At 41.8% G+C, this 17,013-nt stretch overlaps 1 protein-coding gene across 2 annotated transcripts in view; it reads right to left on the minus strand.

The window, feature by feature from the left end:
- Positions 1 to 17,013, minus strand: part of COL4A2 (collagen type IV alpha 2 chain) — a 154,394-nt gene that overhangs the window by 106,883 nt on the left and 30,498 nt on the right. For both annotated transcript variants that reach the window (XM_076361099.1, XM_076361091.1), the window contains exon 4: positions 3,452 to 3,532. In XM_076361099.1, coding sequence (XP_076217214.1) covers positions 3,452 to 3,532 — 81 coding nt within the window. The remainder of the gene's footprint in view (positions 1 to 3,451; positions 3,533 to 17,013) is intronic.

Raw genomic sequence — 17,013 nt, forward strand, 5'->3', positions numbered from 1 at the left:
CGCACCTAGGTGTAAAGTAAAATAACTAGGCTGCAGCAAAGGAGAACAAAGACTAGAGTGTCATTAGACATTAGAAAAAACTTGGCTTATGGAAGAAGTTCCCTTTACTCTTTTTCTTCTGAAGGTGTGAACTCAAAAGCGAGACAGGAGGTGGGAACTTCAAGGGGATCGTGTGTGGCCCAAGAAAGACTTTTCTTTAGAGAAACTTCTCTGAGCAACTGCTCGGCATTTGCTGTGAATTGCAAACGTGGTTATCAGCAATGTCCTGTGATTCTCTGAACGTTTGAATTAGACCTGTTTTCCTCCTGCGGATGAGGCAGAAAGTGCCTTTCGCAGGTGTCCTCACATTCCCGTGAGCAGCTCTGATGAGAGGCGGAAGGTTGCAGGTTAGCTGCTGCCTTTGCCTTGCTGCAGCAGCTCCCCCACTGCCACAATGGGCAGATGAAGCTTCTGCTGTTTCATTTTCCTGTCCCCACTGGATTTCAGCGAGCTGTGTCTGAGTCCAGGGAAAGTTGCAGGGCCGAGCCCAGCCAAAAAAGAGTGGAGGGAAAACTAAAAACACATACCTCTTTCCGGCAGGCCTGCTAGGTGCATGCACTAATTTGTGCTAGGTGGCCTTTTGTCCCTAGAAACTGCCTGTATGAAACACGATTCAATTTTCCTGTGCCTTCGTGCCTAACCTTATCAGTCCCGAACCAAAAGCAGGGTAGACAGAAGCACAGGGCTCCCAGCTGTCCTGCATCTGGAGACCTAGCACAAATCACCAAAGCCTGGCTGAATCCTCATACATTGAGACAGACAGTGCCTCTCTGCGTCTAGCACAGAGCCCCCAGAAGATATCAGAGGGCATATTTTGTGAAAAACACTTTTTTAAAAACAAAAACCATTGGATTAAGTCAACAAATAAAGAGAAGCATCTTTATTTAAATGCTGTACCTTAAGACTGTAACTGAAGTAATGGAAGAAAATGAAGAAGGACATATAAATAAAAAGTAGGCATTTTTTCAGATCTTTTCTACTTTCATACTTTGCAACTGTATTTACCACTCCAACGAATTTACTTCATTCAACAGCTTCTGATATGCATTCAGTAGCAGCAATCCAAAGAAAGTGCTTTTTTTTTGCCTGGTTTTGAGAGATCTGTCACTAACAGAAGGTGACTTTTCAGGGGATGGTAGGGCAGACAGCTGGCTGCAGACCCTCGCAGCACTGTTCCCACCTGAGTTCCAGATGCCCTGCAAGTGACAGCTCTGTTGCACCCGAGATGGAGAATCATTGCAGAAGCAGGCTCTGACAGACTGCTTCAGGCACTCTTACAAGTGCAAACACGCAATATGTCTATTGTGCATGTAATGAGTCACCTCAAACAGAAAACGTGTGTCGTGCCAGATTATACAGAGGTTTTGTGAAAATAAATATTCCCATTGAGGATTAGCATGAGACCAGAAGCTATGCCAAATTTGACTAGTCTCTAAAGGCCAATCTTGTTCCTTAAACCAGATGTTTAACAGAGGTTGTGACATCTGAAGAGACCAGCAGACACAAAATAGACGCAGCGTATGCTGACTCAGAATGAGGTATAACATTTTAGAGTGTTAAAATATAGTCTTTGAGGTGTTATAAAATCATTTAAATCACTTTCCCCAATACTCCTTCACATCTTGCACAAGTAACCACAGTAGCAAAATATAATTTACATTTTGTAACATCCTCCTTTTCTCTTTTTTAGTGTCTATTTAAAGGGAGGCCAGTGTGATTAGTTACTGGGGTTACTTACTTCCCTGAGATAAATCAAAGAGTGAGAGTGGCAAGCGAGTACATAAAATCTGCCCTTATCTCCCCATCTAGATACTAAGCAACTCACAGGGAGCTTCTCATCAGTGGCACCTGACTGATTCTCTACTTTTAATTACCATTTAACATTTAACTGGTATGTTACCATGCATGCACCAATGTTACCATTGGTTAAATTACCATTTAACATTTTCAGCTTTTCTAACCTATGCAATTAATTTTGTTTAGCTACCTCTTCTCTCTTGCAGACTTGGCAACTTGAAATTAAGGGTTATTCAGTCAATAAGGAACATGAAAAATATTTCAGTCACAAAAGTTGGTAGTTTTTTGACAGATCCCTATTTTCACGAACTCTAGTGGAGAACAAGTACATCCATGCTTTGCTTTCAGAACCAAAAAAAAATGACACTGAAAAAAGACATAGTGATATCATACTTGAAGCTGTTTCATACGGCATCAGTTTTTGCCTTTCAGTGCCCTTAGAGGGAAGTGGCAGGAGGCACTCGCCAAACTTCATGTGCTGGATGATGAGGGTAAGGCAGTAACAACTGGAGGGAGCCCCACCAGAAGCTGTGTCTCGGGGGAGGGCTTGTTTGTCCTCAGCTCCATCAGTTTGCCATCAGGTTATTGTAATGGAAAGCAGACTGCGAGCAGATCATGGTCAGGGGATGGTAGTATAACCATTACAGTCCTCATGGCATGGTAACCTCAGGATCATCTGACTTCTACAGAGACATAGGGACTTCTGCCATAAACAAGAGTGTTCCTCGCCTCCCACCTACACTGTGACTTTCCTACCACCTCTTCCTCCGCTCAGACATGGAGTCAAGCTTGAGGAATGCAATGGGAACAGGAACTGACGCCTGCTGCGTGGAGAGAATGCAGAGAACTAAAAAATCTTATGAGGTTTGTGATAGCAGAAAGAGCATATGACCTGCCGCATCTCTTGCCTGACTTATTCTTAGAGATGGGTGGATGGAAAAGGCTGAGTCACCATCTCAGCTGCAGAAGACCAAGCTGTGCAGAAGGAGCCTGCCAGCCAGGGCTCCAAGCCATACAGGATAGGAACTGCCCTATTTCTTGGAGCTCTTTGCGGCAGGTGGCTAATCCCTTCCACCCCATCTCCCTTCCTCTGCTTCATTCTGCACTACTCCCCAAAACAAAGAACAGACTATCAGCAACAGCCCAACGCCCGAAGTCCCAAGCAGTTCCCCTCAGCAGGGATTTCAGGTTTAGCAGGCCTGGATCCCTTCTGCTTTAATGGAAATCACATGTGTGAGGTATCTTTTCATCAGATGCCATTTTGTTAGAAAGACTTCAAGAACATTACTGAGTGATTTTGTCCATATTCATTTAGGACTGTCACACAATCCAGCGATGCTCTAGCACATAGCGTCCCTAAAATTCTGATCTGATCAGCTTGTCATGGCCATCAGGTCCCTTGGCCCTGCTCTTTGAGAGAAGAACCTGCTATATCTCATAACAAAGTATTTCTTCAAATCTAGAAGCTCTTGAGGAAGTAAGATGAAACAATAACTTTTTCCTGAAAAAGAATAATTGTTTGAATACCCTTAGCACTCTGATGCAAGTCCACCTACAGCAAACAGCATTGAACTGGTACCATCGAGAACGTTTTACAGGAAAAAATGTTACTTACACGGCTTCCTTTTTCAGGGAAACACTGGCATCCTCCACTGCAGTCTCTTCCTCCACATGGTCCCGTGTAAGTCTTTCCACCCTGCGAACAAGAACACACATAAAATGAATTGTTAAAAGGTATCAGCTACAATACCTGGCACAGCACAATAAGCTTTGATTAGCAGACTCGCTGGGAACTTGCCCAAGCAAAGACCAGGATCAGATCTATGACTTCCAGTTGAAACCTCTTTAATCTGTGCTTAGAAACAGCCGTGAGTGGCTTTCCAGTTCTTGGAGATCAGCATCGAGAAATATAATGTTACTCTATTAATTTCCCTCCACATTTTCAAAACATTGCAGCTCTGTGCTGAGCAGTATCTCACACATCTGTTAGACACATGCAACAGATATCGTATCACAGAAGCGCAGCTGCTTGGATTCTTCAGGGACATGGACTAAGTCCTAGGTCACAATGCAGCACATCCTTCTATGCGTGCTCTAAATAGTTGCTATATTTTAAAATATTTATGGGTGGACATAAAGGAAGACGTAGGTATCATTCAAAATCATAAGCGAAACTCCTGCCCTTTCCTCTTCAATGGCTGCCTATTCTGGAGGCACCTAAAACTTGCTAGCAACCAACTACTGTGACCTAGAAGTCAGACCTAGATTAAGTAGATAGCTGCAGTTAAATCTCTCCTGCCTGTCCAGAACCACCTTGGCCTGGGCTGCAAATATATGGATCACAAAATATGCACCGCTCCATGCAAATCCTTGGATGGACTTCAACAGGCAGGCCAGCTCAGATTACACCTAGCACACACTGCCTGCACGAAATGCAGCAGCCACGGTCACTCTTGTTCAGAAACCTGAACAGCAGAGATGCTGTGCATGCTGTGGTGTACTTTTATAACTGTAACTTAATAATTAGGAATATTGTGAAGACCAGCCTGCAGCCCACCTAAGCCCAGGGTTTTGAACCCCTGAAAGTGCCCCAGCAGCCTAGTAAGTAATCTGGGAAAGGAGGAAGGGATTTCCTGTCGCTATTTCTGAACCCGGTTTGCCCCACAGTGAATAATTAATAGAGCCAGAAGAAAAAGAGAGAAGGACTGAAGTCTAGTGGCTACAGGAAGGACGTCTTGGAGCCACAGCCCCTCATTCAGGGTGGCTGCTAATTTTCACATGCACCGCTCCTTAGATAAAACCTCAAGGCACCCCAGCTGTAGGGTACAGAGTCAGGCTCCATGTCACTTGCTCCCCTCCCGGCTGGAAGAACCCTGAGTCCTTCGTTGCACTGTGGCAGGGACAAATGGTCCCTTCACCCTTCCTGCCTCCTTCGTAGCTTGAGCACGTCATCTCTTGGAAGGGGGATGGCATGGGTATAAACAAGCCTCCAAAACAAGATGGGTGCTCTGAACTGCTATGCTGTTGGTTAAAAAGGCAGTGATGCTGCTGTTCCTGCCTCAAGCCCTGCCTCAAGGAGCTAAAACACAGAGAGGGACCAACACTGCCATGCTTCGCATTTTTCATGTAGCTCTAAGCAATCCCCTACTCAACACCTGGCATTGTTGGGTCACATTTCTCAGGTATCCACTCCTGCCGTTACACTACTGAGAACCTGAAAACGCAGCTCCAGGCTTTGGATTCCTCCCTGGGAGCCAAATGAATAAAAGGTATGGAGCCGGTACCAGGCATTGCCTAAGTCCTCCTTTGGTCACATTTGTACAACAGGTTCTCAATCTTATGGCAAGCAGTAACACAAAGTTCCCAAAACAAATTCTTATGCTTCTCATGAGAGGGTTCATGTCTGTATTGTAACTGTTTTTATATATTAAAATACTTTTGTTTCAGCTATTTAATTCTCACATTTAATGAAACAAGTAGGCTTTTCATACTAAAAAACCAGGTCCACAGAACTGAAACCATGCCCCGAGCTATTTAAAGGTTAGGTGTTTGATTCAGGAAATTATTTCATGGACGTAACAGTGCTCTACGTCATGTTATGAACTCTGATTTATGTTTGGGCTATTGTTTAGAGGAAATAATAAGCCAAGACAGTTTTATAAACTCCAGCAGCTTGCTCAGGTTGGTCCATCTTTTAGTCAAATGTTTGGATGGTCACAAACTCACTATCTCCGTGTTTTTTTCTTACTAAGCTATTTGCAGATGAAATGTGCATCTCTGGCTCAGTATTCTTCATTTCACAAAGTCTCCCCCTCAACCCCTTTTTGGAAATTAAGAATAGTTCTATTCATTTTTATGGATGCCATGCAGATGTATGGCCTGTGTGAACATATTCCTCTGCAGGATGCAGGTCTTCATTAAGGAGCAGTGTACTAAGTAATGCAGCCATCAATAAGAATCAACTCTGAAATTTAAGAAAGCTGTTTTGGTTGGAGCTGTAAATAACAGTATATCCCAGCCTAACAGTGACAGACTGACAGATACAGTAATTTTATCATGTGAGTTTTCAATTATGCCTACTGAAAAAACAACAAGGAGAACAATAAGTTGATTTCTTTCTTAATTAGCAGAGTGACTCTAAATTTGGTAAACTGTTGCTAAGGAGAAAATAGAGTATGAATCAGAACTATGGCAAGATTTTTGTGCACTTGTAAAAAAAAAAAAGGCTGCTAGTACTTATTTCGACTGGAAGAAGTTCAAGGTCTATTGTTTGTGTACTATCCACCATCCAGCATTTTAATTTGCATGCTGTAACAATACCAGCAGTTAATGTGGGGACACAATTGTTTTCTTCCACAATTTTAGGAAGCTTTTTTTTTTTAATTTTCTCATTTTATGTCCTTTTATGCACATAGATTCTTCAGATAATGAAGAGAAAAATCAGGAAGACTTCTCCAAAGGTAGGGAACGTAATGGGAAAACATTTGAGACCAGCATTAATATATCTCTTCTGGATTATACTTGGGCTCTGGTTATTGCCTAATTTCCACTTCACTTTTTGACTGCTAGTGGGATGACTCTGGGAGCTTTTAGTCACATGTAACATTTTCTACTTTATTATCTATGAATGTTTATAATTTCTTGAAGGCAGATCATTGCAGTGTCGTTTAATCTGACATTACTGGGAAGTTACATTGTAAAACATTATAGTTTAAAAGTTCTTTAATGCTGAAAAATAAATCTGTTAAGGATCCCTGTAAAACTTTGTCAAAAACAATTATACACATGGGCACACAGCTGAGATGAAGGGAAATCAAACGGACATGTATCAGTCCATAATTAAAATGCAAAAAGCCCAGTTTAAAATTTAGCTATAGGCAATGTAGTTTTAAAGTACCACAAGTATTTACTTCCTGAGGAAAACAGGTTTCTGGGAACATAACACCAATGGTGACAACCCAATGTAGTTGTTTTGATCTGAGACAGATGCCTGGAATACCTTTTTGGTCAGTGGGGAGAACAGTCAGGCTTTCGACACAATTCACCCCATCCTGATACTGGCATCTAAACTGATCAACTGCATCTCTCCCAGAAAGCGCCTACTGCTTTCTCTTAACCGTAAAGGTGAGAGGAGGTGACTAGCTTACATGCAGACATCCACCCCCTCTAGAAGTCTAAGGACAGGGAGATGAATCTCCTGATTTGCTCAATATGCAGTTAAGTGGTGAAAAGTGTGTTTGCAGCAGAATGGTGTTCTAGGATTTGTGCAACCAAGCTGCAAGACTGGCAATAGCTGCCAATTCTGAAGCTGCTTGCTGAGAAAACCTTCAATTCCAGGTCTTGCTCATGTTTTGGGTGATCCCAAATTCCACTCTAAAAAGTCCAGTCTAGGCAGAGTCTAGAAATGGGGTTTATATAATCTAATTTAAGATTTCTGCGATATAGGCACAACATCTGGCCTGCTATTATAGACCATCAAGAGAAATCTCATCAGATCTGTTTCAGACATCTGAGATAAATCTCATCCTAGAAGGGTGAGGGGATTAGAAAGGTAGCCTAGGGTAACGAGTTGAGATGTGTCTACAGCGCAGGTGTCCAGTTTCAGGTGAGATGAATACTACGCTAAGTGTCCAAATCTCATCTTCAAAGCTAGCTGTGGCTTCTGATGGGAACACCAAGCACAAGGAAAACTATTTAAGAGCTGCCGTATGGTGCAAACACAAAATGGGTTATACCACTGCACTGGTATGCAAGCCCTCTGTGCATAAGGTGAGGTATTGCTTAATTAGAATTAGGTTGGGGAGTCAAGGCTAAAGTATGATAATTCTGTCCAAAAATATGTAATATAAATGAAATGTAACAAACACGAACCACAGGGTCAGAAGGCAGCCTTTGGAGGCAAGGCCGTCTCATTTAGCCAACTGTAAGGGTAAAATTGCCTAGGTAATAGTGTCAGAAACACCAACTTTTGAGTATAACAAAATTGGGACGGATAAGGAAAAAGTAACTAGGAGTAGGTTGTTTATTTGGGAGGAGTATAGGCAGAGAAAAGGAGGTGCAAGGGTGGTAAAAAGGTGGAAAAGAAAAAAAGAGGAATAGGGTATCCAATTAGGTGAAGAACGAAGACAGTGAGGATATGCTAAGAGCAAGGGCAGGGACCCCTGCGCGCAGCGGTGATGCTGACCTGCAGGCACAAGCCCACTGGGAGCCCCCTTAGGAGAGCCCACAGGTCTCTCCACCAGGCATGTCCCTGAACGACTTGCTGTGGGAGTGTGGAGTAAGAAGGGATAAACTTGTAAGGAAGGATAGGCTTACATCTGAATACCAATTGCAGGAGGAAAGGCAATAGATTTGCAACTCAATAGCCCTTCTGTGCGATTTATAAGATTTCTTTACAGTAAATTTGTATGAATACTAACAATAAGCAATAGAATTGTAATTCAGTGTTTCTTGCAGTGATGTAGTTGTGAATTAATACTGCTAATAACAGTGGTGTGTTACTTAGCCAATTAAAATAATATTAGGTTCTTAGAGATGTGTTCTGTAATCAGCAAACATCGTCAGTTATGCCTGACATCTCCAGTCTAAAGGGGGAGAGTTGGATTTGCAGAGTAAGACCCCTCTACAAAGCTTCCACTTCATCCTGGAGGCACCAAGACATCCTGTCCATCTCCTCGTCTTGCTGGCAGGAGGGCAGTTTTGCTTCTGGTCACACATACAAGTATGGGCCGCCCCAGCCATGCGGGTTCCAGCCGACTTGCTCTGGGACTTGAAAACCAGGCAGAAACTACCACACATGAAGGGCTGGAGACAGATCCCCAGCTCTGTGGGCAAGTGGCACAGATCTGCTTAGGCCCACAGTGTTCAGAGCTAGGCATCTCTAGAGCAGACTTACCTTGCAGAGACCAGGACAGAGCAGTCCAGAACAGATGAATATCTGCAATTCACTCTCTGCCCTCTTTTATTTACCAGCTTAGGTATCTCCACAGGGGCCCATATGAGTATGTCTAGCTCACGGAGCCTGTCCTACTGGAAAATGTGGTTACAGCTCCTTTATTTTTAAAATAGAGCTGGAGAAGATGATGGGGTAGAGGAGGACTGAGCAGAGCAGCTTTACTCTGCCCCATTCATTGCACACAATAGCACAGCAGTCAGAACAGTCTCTTAGAAAATGGGAGACCTAATTGCAGTTCTCTGACGGAGAAAATCAAACACACACCTGCCCCTGGGAAAGCTTTAACCAGCAGGCTGCGAACTAGGCTGGAATGGATGGAGGAAGGGAATGAGGAAAGCAATAAATGGAAAGGGAGAAGAGGGACTTTTCCAACTCTCCTTTTAATATCATTGGGTCATTTAATATCATTGGGTGCTGGAATGAATATAAGATTGATGGTTCAAGGAACATGAACACTACTTAAACACAAGCAAGAAAAAACATGTAAGTGCCATCTATGTTTGTAAAGCTTGTGTATTTGCCTAGTGTAAACACCTTCTCATTTTTATGTATGTGAAATAGCAAGCATAAAATGTGGGTGTCCCAACAAAAAATCTTTTTTCGCCCTCTTGCTTTCTCATAATTTTTTTGTCCCAAAACAATATTACTTACGTTAGTACAACTTCAGCCAACAAAAGACAACTTCTCTTCCGAGAATTCAGAGTTCTGCTTCTGACTTAAATGCAGCTTCTTTCAGCCCAACTTTAAAAAAAACCCAGAAACATATATGCAGTTCTCTTTAAACTTTTCTGCACATTAATGATTTATTTATTACTAATCTTGGCCACGTTTGTGTAATCGTTATCTCTGCGTGCCCATTCAAGTACCTTCACTTCAAGGGTTGGTATTCTGACAAAGAACAAAGGCAACTAGAGGACAGACCTCAAAGTACAGTTCTAAGAGTACAGAAAGACCAGGAAATATAAGCCATTTCCTTACATGCAGCTCAAAAAAAATTACGGAAATTATAATAAAAATATTGCGACCTGGAATCGAAAGACTCTGCACATGGACATTTTCTTTGATAAAGTTTTATAGGTTGCAGTTGTGCATTAACTTCTGCCCTGACAAGCCCCATTCTGTTCTCTCCATCGATCACAGCGGCCCCTCCGAGCTGGCTAAGTTTCACCAAGAGAGGTTTTAGAAGGTCTGGGAGCTTGCTGAAAAGCTGAACTATGACTGGGGGTGCTGATGTATCGCACGCTTCTGCAGTGTGGCAACCAAGAGCACATTCGGATGGTTCACATGAGACTTCAGTCTGGAAGTCCTGAGGGGATCCCTGGCACACCTGCGAGACAGCCCTCTGTGTCACTGCCAGGGAGACCAGCCCGGCCCACATCCCCAGTATGGACCTCTGTTTCCACGTTTGGCCTTCAGCTGTCAAAACTCACGTTAATTTCAAATTTGGTTTATAAGGCTCTGACTTAGAAACATTCATTTTCTGCTTGCTTCAAAAGAAAGGAGGAAAAAATAAAGTAGGAGTATGACGGGGTACTCCTGCTGTTGATGAACCAGACAGAGGAATTTCATTGGTTTCACAGTTGGATTTGCTCAAAACCAGCATTTTGCTCCTTAAAGAGTCGAAAACATTTGTTGCCTGGATGCCAAACTTATTTCTCTAGAAACATCTATAAACAACCATTCAAAACAAGTATGGAGAACGCTGTCAGCGAGGGAGGCCTGGATTGTCCAGCATCAGGCTTGCTCTGTCCCCAGAGTTACAATGCCAAAGAAGGAACCAGCCATCTGAAACCGCCTGCTTGCAATCTGGTAGCTAGTAGTGCACCAGACAGTAAGACTGCTGTGAAGACCTTAATTGGCGAGGGAAAGGGAGAGATAAATTGGCACATTCAGAGAGGAAGGAAAAGATGTGGGTGTGGATCCTCTCTCCAACTGTTCTGAGAATTATTTCGCTAAGAAATAATTCTTTCCTTCATATTTGAATGCGAGCCAGAACCTTTTCTAGACTGGATGTATGGCAACTGGAATAATTTAGTGTGTGACCTCAGCATCATATGACTGTTTACACTTCCGACCAAAAGTAGGGGCAGCCATGTATTTACACATCCTTCAATGAGAAAAAACCTGGAGGAGGAAACTGGTCCCAGGAGGAACACAAAGAGACTTACCACCAGACAGACAAAGAAAAAGCTGGTCTCTCAACAGCTGCCTAATGCAGTCTTCCCAATGCAATGAGAACAGCAATGCTTGTGGCAATCAATTATGAAACATCGACTGATGCAGAGTTTCAGATGCCACCTTCCTCATGGTGGAGTGGATAGAGAAAACTGGGAGGCATATCGCCAAGCAAGCAAGCAGCTTGCTTCGGTTCTGAGTCCTGACAGGCATGGGAACGTCAACAGAGGAGGAGTATCCAAAACCAGCACTGCTCCCAGGGACTGGGATGCCTGTGCTCAATGTTTGGGGTGAGGGATGGAAAGGCAAGAGAATACAAAGTCGCTGATGCTGAGAAGACCCCAATAGATGGAAACTTGTCTTCTCAAGTGTGTCTCAGCAAGTATGTTGAAGCCAGCAATGGGAAACGTGAATTCTATACCTCTCAGAAGTTAAGCTATAAAAGACTCTCCTCTTATGGGCTGGCTTGTGGCTCTTGATTATATGAACTTTCTGGCATGTGGCCTTGATTTGAATGCTGCATAGTTTCATTTCAAAGTGAAACTTCACAGCTCCACATGTTCCCTTTATTTGAGGTACTATTTACCATCCCCTCTTCAAATTAAAGAGTTCTCTTGTCGCAGTCTCAAGACACTGCCTTGTAACAACTGCAGAACCCAGACATGATACAGTGTGAACCTACTTTTCACATTTTCATAAAAGCATTTCTAATTTTGTGGCTTTCATCCAAACACATATTTACCCAGCAAACCAGCTGGAATCCAGAAGGAGCTGCTGTGATATAGTAGCCATTAAAAAAAAAAAAAGTAAGGTCTTTAAGAGGCTCAGTCAGAGAGTAAATCTTAAAAGCTGCCTAAATTGCAGTACAGATATTTGAATTACTGTCCAGGGGTCTTGCCCACTCGCCCAACATGAGGTTGTTTGCAAACAGTACACTTCTGAGCAAGCAGCATATGGCGTGACATAGTTCTCTGTCAAGAAGTCAGTGAATGGAGGTCTCATATTTTACAGGTAATGAAGTTGGATTCAGATGCATTTTGCCTTTTTTTCCCTCACAGAGATGATTATATGTTATCCTAAGAAAGGGACTAGACTATAGGATGGGAAAATCCAGTTAAAACATTTTAAAATGTCAAAAAATAAAAAATAGTCACCACTACAGAAATTATGAGAATCAGAATTTATGACTCCTGCTTATTTTTGAAGAATCTGTAATGTCATGGGAAAGGGAATCCTAAAAAGCAGCCACGGGTCTCTGCATGAATGTGCTCCAGCTCTCAGGAGCTAATGAAGGAGGGTTAAGATACAGAGGGCTTTTCCTAGAACAAAATTGCGTTCAGAGGAGGAAGAACAATGTCCTCTGGCACTTCTCTATTTGAGACAGGTGACTTAGTTGCCTAAAGGAATGACAATTTTTGTCTTAATCATCAGCTAAGGCTTGAACATGCGCTAGCAAGAGAGAGGTGATGCTGCAGGCAAACTAAGCTCTTTGAAGAGTGTGCAGCCATGGTTGAAAGTATCTGTTACATCTTACAAAGGGGCAAACGTTACATGGTCATCAGCTGACACCTATGGCCCACAGTGATTACAGAAGGACAATAAAAGTGTTGCTCATGAGCACTCCATTTTCAGTTTCACCAACTTAAGAATCAGGTTTGCTTGCAGAAGAAAGCCCCACAGATATAAGTCTAGTAAGAGTTTGAAGCTGGAAATGTATTAATAAAGGTAAGCAAAGGTACATACATTAATTATTACTACTAGTTAAGGCAAGCCCATTGGCTTCCCTGATTATAATGAGAACTCAGACACCTTGTGAATATGTAGATGCCTAAATTTAGGTGACTTCATATCAATTGACTCTTTGTTCAAATGGGAGTTTTTAGCTAAATCTGAGAGAAAGGTAGAAGATGCAGAAGTAGCTGAAGGAAAATCTGGATTGGTAAGTTAAAATTTGTTTTGATATCTTGTTAAACTTGATTCCATCTTTGTAAATGCATGCTTTTAGAGATGAATATTATTTTAGTCTATTACCTTTTCTTATGAGACAACAGACTCTCATCTAGCATCCAACATGGCATTCCTCATCTAAAAGGATGATGGTCTTTAGAGTAAGAGAGCTGGGACATCTTAACACGAGCCCTTATTCCCAACACCCCATCCCTAGAAATTAAGTGTATCTCCACAGGAGCTACCTAGGTGGTTTTAAAAAGTAGTATTGCGGGAGTCAGAAGAAGGGTTTTCTAGTTATCAGTGATGAAGAAAGCACTCTGACTTGGCAAAGTAGACGTAATCACTTGTTAGGGAGTCTGTGATGACAAGCTACGCTGAAAGGCACAGCTTGTTTCTCTTTTAATTTTTATTCTATTATTTTGTTTTATGCAAACCACCGTGCATTTTGTATTTGATCTGCACAAGTGTAAAGGCTTATGCAAGGCACAAGTTAGTGGACAGTGTTACCACCTCATATGTGCAGTTACACTGCACAGTGGATCAAAAATATTTTGCATAAAGGAATGAGGGTAAAGCCACTGTCAGCCCTTAATCTGAATTTGGCTTTTGTCCAGTATCTTATATTACTGGAATAAAATCTCCCTTCCCATCCCTAAGAACAGAAAGGCATTTGTTCACATACTAGTAGCATAATGATGAAACACAGCATCCACTCACTAAAGTAGCAATTTCTATATTTAACTACTTTTAGTTTCCGAAGTCTAGTCATTTTCAGTTCTGGAAAGACATCCAAATAATGATATCATTTGCTTCAAACAATAGAAAGTCTGGATACTATTCTATATATGGAGATTTTTTTTTAGTCTATTTATAAACCACGCCAGTTATTTGACCTGTCTAGTTTACTCACCCACGTAAATTGGCAGACTCGGGAAACTTACTTAAGAACTTATTATTCTTAGTGATTGGTAAACCTTAAAAGTTGCTAAATTATACTTCAGATATGCATCCAGCATTTCTGAAAACTCATCTGCACCTATTACACTAAGAACAAACCAACCTGCCAATGTAGGAAAGGTTTTTGCTTTTGAACCAGCAGCAATGCAATTGCATTAGCCCTGCTTGTGGGGAAGGGACTGATAGAAACCAGCCGTACAGCTGTTTGCATGGCTGTATCGTCTATATTTGTTCAGTGCAGTCCAACGGTGCCAGGGTTTCCCGAAATGTAAGCATAACCACCGAGATTTTATTCCAGTTTTATGTTTTCTGTAATTACTTAAAAATGCTTGATTGTGTATGAATTGCGTTTATAAATTGAATTAGTTAGTTTTCCTCTGAAGAATAGCTGTTTACAGCCGTAACCTGCTGATCTGGTTCTTGTGCGTTCAGGGATCCTGGAAGGGTTTTTTTTTTTTTCCCTTGGGAGGGGTGAGGTTGGTGACAGTTTTTAATGGCCTTTTTTAATGCTGTTGTGCCTGCAGAATCAAATATAGCAGAGAAAGAAAGAGAGCTGAGTTTAAGTTCTTCCTGCAGAATTATTTACTAAATTGCAGTTAGAAATATATACCAAGAACTGGAAGTACGGAGCTATCACCGAGAGCATGATTTGAAAAGAATGGATTTGCACAGGTTTATCGGTGATGGCACAGATTGACTGACACTGCTTTTATCATACATGCTGATGGGTAAGTCTAGTCCAGTGTAACACTTACAGCCCTGGCTCAGTTTTCAGAGCTGGCTGTTAGACAAATGACTGCACTGGAAATATTAAATGTGGAAATTTGCTATGCAATTTTTCAGAACTGCTTCTCAGGACTGGACTGGTATTTCCTTAAAAGTAAGAAGAATGGATAAGAGATTTGCAAACTGGAGAAAGAACTGCATTTGATGATGGAAGTGTTTACCGCTAACTGCTTGGTCGGATGCAAGACCCACCATTTCCTTTTTATTTCAGTCAAGAAAAAGCCCATGAGAACCAGCTTTCTTACTGACCCATTTCACTTTTCAGTTTAGATTTCAAGACTTAACCTCCTCCCTGAGCCTTCTCCTCTCTGCTCCGAGTTGATCAGTGTTGCCACTGCTAAAAGCCTTGGGTAAAGCTGATTGTTATAGGGGGTATACCAGATAAAGAAGGTATGTTAAAGGATCTGACATATGAGGACTATATGCAGACCTCTGTGAAAGTTTTGCTATTTGCAATGGGGTCAAGGCAGGTAATCTAAAATACAGAAGGTGTTCAGAAAAAAGATTGATCTCTTCCTTGCGGATATAAAAACTGAGAGTCAACTGTAAGTGATAATCTCCTTTCTCACCCATACACTTTTGATTAGCAAAATGTCTTAATATATTTTCGCATAAGAGAAAAGAAGGGACCTGCAAAAGCTCCTTTTTTAAATTTATTTTGAAAATAAGATGTCCCAATGCGCATAAGAAACACCTGAAAAATTCAAACAGGAGAAGCATTATAATTCCTGCTCATAAAACTTACATGATATATTTCAATTCTGACTTCTACCAAAAAGCTGTTTTAGTTACTTACCTACTCAGGAGACAAAATCTATAGCTCGATATAATGCTTATTTTGTGTATTTGTATCTGTAGATGTCAAAATCTGAAACCTGGAATGGTCAAATTAAGTTCTCCTGGATACTAAAAAATAACAGCCCGTTTTTTCTTTGGATATTTTTTCATCCTGCACACCTGCTTCTACATAAATTTCATGGGAAGGGTGGGAAGGTTTTGGCAGGGGGGAGGTTCAATTTCTTTCAAAATATCCAATTGACTATACAAGAATGTTACCACAGCCATTTCACACCGTGAAACGTTGGCTCAGGAGAAGATAATGTAGAATTTACATTTACCCAGAATAAGAAAAAAGGGCTCATCTTTCCCATATGTACCACTGACTTGTGACTTACAACCTACTTCGGTTCAGTTCAGCAGCTGGGCTGATTTCTGCAATGTTGCAGAACTGAGTTAAACGCACTTTCCCAGAGTTGCACGATGAATCACTGGTTCAGCTTGGTCTAGGACCCAAGACCTTCCTGCCTTCCAGTCCATTTCCCTAACCAACAGACAAACACTGTCTGCATTGCTGCAATAAGCCTTGTGGCTCAGCCTCCACACCAAAAATGCTCTTATCACAGTACAAACAACTAACATACTGAGATTATAAACAACCAAATATCAAGCTTCTTTAAACTGACTTAAGTATGTCACTTGGCTTCTCTTTCACATCCTTTTTCATTATATGCTTGTCTTTTTGCAAATAGATCTACAAAAATCCGGAAATGTTCGTGCTTTGGCAGTAAGCAGTAGAAAACAGACAAGAATAAAGTAAGGAATACACCTATAGTTCACTGTATCAGAAATGAGATGGGCTTGACTCTTAGAAGAGGTAGAACAGACCCTGCAGTGCTCATCAAGCTCAAAGGTCTTAGCAACTGGTAACTGACGCTTTATTCAGAACACGTTTCCTGTATAAGCTGTACACCCCACCTAACTCAGGAAGAATAACTGTGAATTACAAATCCAGCAGAGGCAACCAGCAGACTGGATTTATGTATTCAGCTTTGTCATAAGCAGCTTTCTGTGAAACTCCTCATAGGTGATGTCAGCTCAAAATGCTGATTTTGAGACAATGCCCAAAGCCCAAGAATGGATCTTAGAAATACTTTATCAGCAATGGTGTGGAAATAACCTGGGACTGCAATGTTCATGTTAAAGGGTCACAATATTGGTCCAAAAAAAATCTCCTTGCTTGCCTCCCTGAAACTTCACAGATTATATCTCATGCCTGTGCTTGGAACAGATCTTCAGATTAGAGACCAGTAATGAGACTGTCAATGCCTTGGGCAGGTACCACCTTATTAGAGCAGTGGTCAGGCCTCTCTAAGCTCCAAAACATTAAAACCCAGTGGCTTTTACCTGACATAAGATGCAAGACTCTGCTAAACTCCAAAGCCTGGTAGAGGAAAACAGCTCTCCACATGGAGACTGAGGAATCAGGACTCTAGAGAATCATTACCACAGGTATGGCTCAAACACTGTCAAGACAGTTCTCTAAGGGCCCTTTGCTCTCCCACACAAAGCCACAG

The sequence above is a fragment of the Aptenodytes patagonicus genome, chromosome 1, assembly GCF_965638725.1.
Source record: "Aptenodytes patagonicus chromosome 1, bAptPat1.pri.cur, whole genome shotgun sequence".
NCBI lineage: Eukaryota > Metazoa > Chordata > Aves > Sphenisciformes > Spheniscidae > Aptenodytes > Aptenodytes patagonicus.